At 32.9% G+C, this 7783-nt stretch overlaps 1 protein-coding gene across 1 annotated transcript in view; it reads right to left on the bottom strand.

Moving 5' to 3' along the window:
• The window catches only part of HFM1 (helicase for meiosis 1), a 155588-nt gene that overhangs the window by 104146 nt on the left and 43659 nt on the right, over positions 1 to 7783 (bottom strand). The window contains exon 6 of the mRNA XM_074221693.1: positions 1916 to 1921. Within this exon, the coding sequence (XP_074077794.1) occupies positions 1916 to 1921 (6 nt within the window). The remainder of the gene's footprint in view (positions 1 to 1915; positions 1922 to 7783) is intronic.

The following is a 7783-nucleotide window of genomic DNA, read 5'->3' as shown; positions in this document are numbered from 1 at the left end:
TTCCAGATCTGATTTTTATCAACAAAGAAGAATGCTTAAGTAAAAATAATAGAAACCATGTAAGAAAAAGGGAATGCTCAAAGTAAGAATTTGTAATACAGGAAGAAGTCTTCAGAGGACTAGGAAGGATCCCAGGATCTCATATCCTATAATTAAAAAAAAAAGTCCATGAAGGAAAGGAAGCTCTTAAAGATGAAATTTTGAAGACATAAGATGTCAGTCCCAAAAAGAAAGATAGATGGGGAGTTGTTTAAAGTGGTCAATGTGGATACTTAAGAGAAATAATCAATAAATAGGTTTCTAAAAAGACAGAAAATAGAAGTAAGAGTAAAGAATGGATGAATATGCTGGGTGGCACAGTGGATAGAGCATTAGCCCTGGAGTCAGGAGTACCTGAGTTCAAATCTGGCCTCAGACACTTAATAATTACCTAGCTGTGTGGCCTTGGGCAAGCCACTTAACCTCATTGCCTTGCAAAAAAAAATGGATGAATATAAAAGTATAGTTTATACCTGTAAGAATATTCTGAATTTGAGCTCTGTTGCCCTAACCCCAAAATAAAATCAGCTGCCAAATCTTATTGATTCTACTTTTTCCTTTTTTTTTTAGGCTTTTTTTTCCTGTCATTTTTTTCTCTACTCACATAGTCATGATCATGATTCAACCCTCACCACCTCTTGCAAATACCAGGTCAATAAACATTTATTAAATGTCTATTATGTGTCAGGTACCATGTTATAAAACTTCCTAAAAAAAACTTCCTAAGGATACCAAGAAGTGACAATTCAGTCTCTCAAAGAATTCAGAGTATAACAGGGGAGACAACATACAAACAACTATGTACAAACAAGAAACAAATAGGATAAATTGAAGATAATCAAGAGAGAACGCATAAGCATGGAGGGGAATTGGGAAAGGCTTCCTGTAGAAAGTAGAATTTTGGTTGGGATATGAAGGAAGCCAGGGGATAGAGGAGGCAGAGAGGATGAGGATAAGAATTTTAGAAATAAAGGACAGCATGGCAGCTAGGTGGTGTAGTAGATAGAGCACCGGCCCTGGAGTCAGTAGGACCTGAGTTTAAATCCAGTCTCAGACGCTTAATAATTACCTAGCTGTGTGACCTTGGGCAAGTCACCAACCCCACTGCCTTAAATAAGTAAATAAATAAAAATTTATAAAAGACATAAGTGACAATATTTAAAAAAAAATAAAGGACAGCAAGTGAGAAGAGCCAGTGAGGAGATGGAATATCTGGTCATTCAAGTTTGATGTAGATTTGGAAAGCTGTCTCTAGAGGTATGTCTTCAAGATATAGCATGGATCTGAGCTATTTCACATTTATATTAACATCTAAGGCATGCATTTCAAATTTGAGGATTGTGCAAAGTTATGGTGTATCTCTAACACACTGAACAATAGTTATGGTTCAAAAAGATCTTGGTTGGCTAAAATGTGGAATCAAGCTAATAAGATTGCAAAGTCTTATCTATGGATTCAAAAAATAATCTTCACCAACAAAAGATGAGGGAGACACAATCTGTCTTAAAGAGCTGAATGTCAGTTCAATATATTCGCTTTATGAAATGATAGTCAAAAAAAGTTATTGAGATCTTAAGCCACCTTAAAAAAGTCTCTTATTTATCTGTAGGATTGCAATAGTTCTGTTCTCCTCTTTGTCCTGGTCCTCCTACAAAGTTATAGAGGCAGATTTAGTATTGATATAAGAGAAAAAAAACTTCCTAAGATTTAAAGCTTTCCAAAAGTGCAATTGATAGCCTTGGGGGAGAAAGAGAGAGTGGGATATTTTTCATCAGAGGTCTTCAAGCAAAAAAACAGATAAATACAATCTCTGTTCAAGTAAGGATGAGACTAGGTTCCTTTCAATGTTGAGAGTGTAATTATGTGAATTTTAGACTTACCTCTCAGTTTAGAATCTCTTATGGAATGTGTATAATTTTGCAACCTATATAAGAAAAGATAACAAAATCATTAAGGATTCCCATTCACAGTTCCCAAAATCATTAAGGATTCCCATTCACTAGATAATTAAAAAATGATTTTTATTAACTATCTGGGAATCCTGGGATATGCAGTGAGGAGGTAGCAGGTGAGATAGAGTTGAGTCTCACCTCTGATTGCAAAGGGTTGGGGTATATATCTGGCAGCATATACCTGGTATGTCTTTAGTGTACATGCTCCCTCATTGCATGTCTCTGTATGGAATCTGACAGAAATCTATCAAGTTATTTGCCCAAATAATGAATAAAAACTCTGATTAAATTAAATTAAATAGAGATGGATAATATTTCATGTAAAGGCAGCATCATCCATCTCAGAAAGTAGATGTCTTCCTATGGAAAGGTCATAGTGATGAAAAACTTCCCAATTCACACCACAGATTATTTTTAGCACTTAAATGAAAAAAAAAATACCTTTGTTTTTGTTCCACTGACATGACAAATTTAGCATTTTTTGAGAGAACTGAAGCTGCTTGCTGCACTCCTTTCCTTGTGGCACAAAACTACAAATGAATTAATCATAATTTTTGCATTAATCATGGTAAAGAACAGAAATTCCATTCAAAAAATAAACAAGTGAATTCATACCACAAGAGTTGGTTTCTGATCGGAGTAAGTCTGTATGACACTGGCAACTTTATAATTGAGAGATAAATCAAACTTAAACTCGGTTTGGTTACTACTCCATGGAAATCCAAGGACAACTTTGTGGAGTTTCACTGGCCTGTGATTCTCATCTATTTTCAAGCATTTAGCGGACCTCTTGCCATCTGAAAGCCACTCAGCAATCTACAAATAACAAAACATACCAGAATGTTGTGGTAGTCACTGTGTGACCCTAGGCAAGTCACTTATCCTCTCAGTGCCTTTAAAAAACTCTCAGACTCTAATGAAATCATAAGTCTAGTTTAAAAAAAAAGTTCATCAAGTACCTTAAATAACTACTTTTGAGGTCAGTAGAGTGTGTACAGTTCTCCCCACTTTACAGATAAGAAAACTTAAGCTCAAAATTTTCATTCTTCTCTGAGAATGGATTTTTAAATTAAATTTTAAATTTATACTTATTAAATTATAAGAACTTGTTCAAATTCTCACTTACATCTTCTGCATTTGGAATTGTTGCAGATACAGCCACAAATCTCACCAGAATAGCAGCACTGGAATTTTCTGAGATTTGAGATAAAGAAGATATAGTTTTCATTCGACTGACCACAACTTCAAGAGTTGGACCACGGCTTTCATCTTTCACCACATGGACCTAACCAAGAAAGCAAGGCTCAATCAACAATTTGCAAATCTGTTTAATTTCACAAACTATTATCATAGTTAAAATCCATAAAATTGTTAATATTTTATCCTTGAGTAAATCTGCATAACTATCATTTGTAGATACAAAGGTTGTAACCAAAAATATTTGATTCTTTGTTTTTTGTTAGGTTCCTCCTTTTGCTCCTCAATCTGGAAATGAACAATGAATTCTATACCTCATCAATGAGGAATAGTCGTACCAACTGGACCAAAGAATTGTCTCTCCATTTCCTTGTCATGCTATCCCATTTTTCCTGGAAAAAAAATTATTTGGAATATACTAATATAGCAATTATAATAAACATAATAAATTATAAAGGTATCACAGGATTTTATGAGACAAAATGTTTAAAAGCTAGTGGTATTGCTCTTATCCTAAAAGTATCTGAAAAGACAAATCCTGATTTAAGGATTGTTTAAAACAATCTATACCTCCTCACTTTTTTTAGTTTGCCCATAAAATTTTCCACCACTCCCACCTAGCACCCTTAATCCTGTCATCTTCTATGAAGTCATGGCTAGTTCAAACTGAAAGGAACATAGGAGATATGTTAACAAACACAAAGTTACACAAAAAAAACCCCGTAAAATTCAATCTAATAGGTTTGTCACCTAAGGAATTTTGACTATTTTTAAAACTTGTACCTATTTTGGATAACTTACTGCAGCATTTATTTCTTAGACTACGCCAAATATTTCTGATCCTAAGTTTATGTTAATTTAGTATACTGGTAGATAACAACTAAGTACTTTTTCTATGAGTAATTCTTTGTGGAGTAAAGTATAATCTATTTGCCTAATAGACCAAATGAAAAATAAAGAATAAAGAATCCCTACCGGGGTTGTCATAATAATATGGGCATGCTGAATCTCAAACAAGTCATCCACAGCTGTATCTCCTGTAAGCTCCTTACAATTCAATCCTATGGGTCCAAATTTGTTTTTCCAATCATCGAAGCGCTGACTACACAAAGCTTTTATTGGTGCCACTGTGATAGCAATAGAGAATTATTAATTTTAAGACAATAAACACTTCTCAAGTATGCTAAAAAGGATGACTAAATTGTGATCTAAAATATATATCTAAGAATGTAAGGCAGTCTAGATCCAATGAAAGCAGCAAAATCATATGTTCATTTTTCTATGGTATTCTTGGGTATTTTTAAAAAATCATAAAGTTCCAGTTCTCAAATAAATTATCTTGGTTTCTTTTTCAATTTATAACCCTAAAAAGTCTATATTAAAATTAAAGTGACAATTAACATCTTTGTTATTAGAAAAGAATGGAAGGAAACTTGGTTATATCATTTCCTACTTCTGTAAAGAAGAAAAAGTTAATAATATATAGAGGATTTAGAGTCTTGGATATTTTATGAAGAAAAAGCAAAGTAGTATTATTATATGTTGGAGATATATTTTTTGCTTCATTTATATCTTATTGCTATTAACCAATGGTTCATTTATACAAGAGATAGCATACTTACAGTAAACAATTTTAATATTCAACCAGGGTAGTGGAACTTCCATTAATAATCTTGTTATAGCAAGTTCAAATATTACGGTTTTCCCAGAACCAGTTGGAGCACAAATCACGAAATTCCTATCTGTATAAAGAAGCTAGAGACACATTGGTCTTTTAAAACATAATATCAATTTTTTAAGAAAAAATAATGTAGGAATTCTGCAAAAAGTAAATTACAAAACTTAAAAATATTACAATTGAGAACTTGCATGAGATTAAATATATAATATCATTAACATTTATTATATATCATTAGCAATTTTTCATCTTGTTTTTATGAGAAAAAGATGTGGAAAAAAAGTAACAAAAACCATTCCCCTATGCTCAAGATAATATAAGTAAAATCATTAAAAAAAACTAATAATCATTGAATTAAAAATTACATACTTACATCATCCAAAGCCTTAGATTGTATATAGTTGAAATATGGAAATTCTTTGAAAATGCTTCTAAATTGTGCAGCTTAAGATGGTATTAAGGAATTAATGAATCACAGACATTTAGAGTGGGAAGGTGCCTAATATAATGTATTCCAGTTATAGGGGAGTCATTGAAAACTTTCTAAAAAACCCCTAACATGTAGTTATTAGTGTTGATTTGAACATCTACCTAAGACTGTCCATTTCCTGAATAGTCCTAATTGTCATAAAGTCATAACATTCATAAAGTCATTTATGTATTTGACAAACATTTGAGTAATTACTCCATTCAAAGCATTAGGTTGAGTGCTGGAAATAAAAAGAAAGTTAACATAGATTTTGCTCTTAAAAAAGCTTACAATTGAAAGAGGCAAAGAAATGTATACAAATAACATAAATAATAGGGAAGCAAATGCAAAGGAAAAGTCCAGGAAAAGTTCTATGGGAAATTTAAAGATGGAAACATCACTTTCACCTGGAAGTATATAAGAAGTAAAGATTTCAGAGAGGAGAAAAATGATTTTAATCCTCATCTTACGAGAATTATCTATATAGACATCAAAAGCATCCTTGATAAAGGGATGAGAAGGAAACAAAGTACTCCTAAATAAGATCCATAATGATTCAAAGGAGTTAGCCCTAACTGTACAGATTGGGAAAACCAAGAGGGTTAGGAATACAAACAAAAGACTTTGTCCATCAGTATATTTTTCTTGACATGTAATGGACAATGAGTGTGGCCTAGAACTGAACAGGAGAAGAAAAGAAGGCTGTATTGTCTTTGGGAAATTAAGCAGTGCTTTTAAGTATGCTTAGTTAATTCCCCAGATAAAGGATCATCTTTTTAACATCAATATTCTTTTAGTGGTATTATGTGGCTGCAAGTCACAGACTACCACAATTTCCAAAAAATTAACTCCAAAGGGCAATGGAGAGGCACATGATGAGTATTAGTATGCCAAGGAGTGGCATAAAAAAAAATGTGACCAGAGAACTGTATATCACCAAATAAGGTGAGCTGGTCTTATAGTAAAAGTGAAAGATGAATAGTTCAGGTTTTGCAATTCTATGCCAAGAAAAGGGATCCTGACATACTGGGTAGAATCCCTTTAGAGAATTTGCAGAACATGAACTAGTAGTCTGCATTGCTATAACGAATAAACATTTATTTAGTACTTTTCATATGTCCATATTATATGTATACAAATATAAAAGTGAGATAGTCCCTGCCCTCGAGGAACTTACATTTGAATATAGGTAAATAGTAAAAATGTGGCATATGAGCCAGGGAAATAACTTGGATAGCGAGTGAAGTGACAAGGCAGCTTGCTGACATACCCTTTTCACAGGGCAATCATAGTAATAATTTTATTATAGTTCTCAGAGCATAAATCGAAAGATGTCGGGTGTTAGGAGAAAGTACAGAGGGATACCTGATGTCAGAGAGTTCAAAGCTAAGTGGCTTAAGTCCCACCCAGGAATGGTATCTGGAAGATCAAACAACAGCAAAAGGACAGAAATGGCTAGGTGAAGATGAGGTTTAATTAGCTCAGTTGATTTTTTTCCAATTTATGCTGCATTTAACTTACTTGCGTATTGTATTCATGTTATATAAAAATCAGCCTATGAATTTGAAAGCAGGAACTATGTTTTGCTTTTTTTTGAATCCTCAGAGATTAGCGCATAGTAGGCTCTTAATAAATGTTTACTGACTGACCTGTTTTCTTGTTTAATCTAACTGATTTACCAGAAACTTCTTTTATTTTTAAAATTGGTCTTATAACCTAACCCTAGTCTCAATTTGTAGCTAGTTAATTATACAAGGATATTAGCAGTATAGGGCAGTCAAAAAAAATCTACCTGGGGATTTAAATGCTATTTCATGTATGCATTTAATAAATTAACTACATTTCCGCCAAATTTGTTTAAATTTTGGTTGTGCAGACAATAAAACAGTATTTGTACACATATGGAAATTAAATTTTGTGCCTGTCAATATAGCACCTTTTGAAAGAATCTAATTTTTTCCCCTCAAAATGTCTTTTTTCATATGAAATATTTATTTGTAACAAGGTCACAAGTGTGGACATCATGCTGGTTTTTCTCTCGTTAGGCAGTTCCATATCAATTTACATTCAGGAAAACTAATGTTTGCTTCAGACTAGATGACGAATCAGTCTTCCTAGCTCAACAGAGAACTTGACTGCTAACATCATTTATTATCACTATCATCACTTGACACCCCCATTTTTGCTTTGGTTCAACAAACTCTCAGCGGTGTCACTGCAATTATATGTTATATCATGGGAAAAAGCAACTTCTACAGAACTGAAAATGACAAGAGTATTGTGGCAGGGCCACTGAAAAAATCTAGCATTGTTGGGAGCACTCAGATATCTTAAAATATTCAGAAAGATTCTTAAGATGATTTCTGGCTCAAGCACACTACAAAAACTCAAATTATATAAAACCTTTTCTATCTTTCCAATTTAAAAATACACTTGGAAGTAATAAAG

This window comes from Macrotis lagotis, chromosome 2, assembly GCF_037893015.1.
Source record: "Macrotis lagotis isolate mMagLag1 chromosome 2, bilby.v1.9.chrom.fasta, whole genome shotgun sequence".
Lineage (NCBI taxonomy): Eukaryota > Metazoa > Chordata > Mammalia > Peramelemorphia > Peramelidae > Macrotis > Macrotis lagotis.
This window is presented reverse-complemented; position numbering and strand designations above follow the sequence as displayed.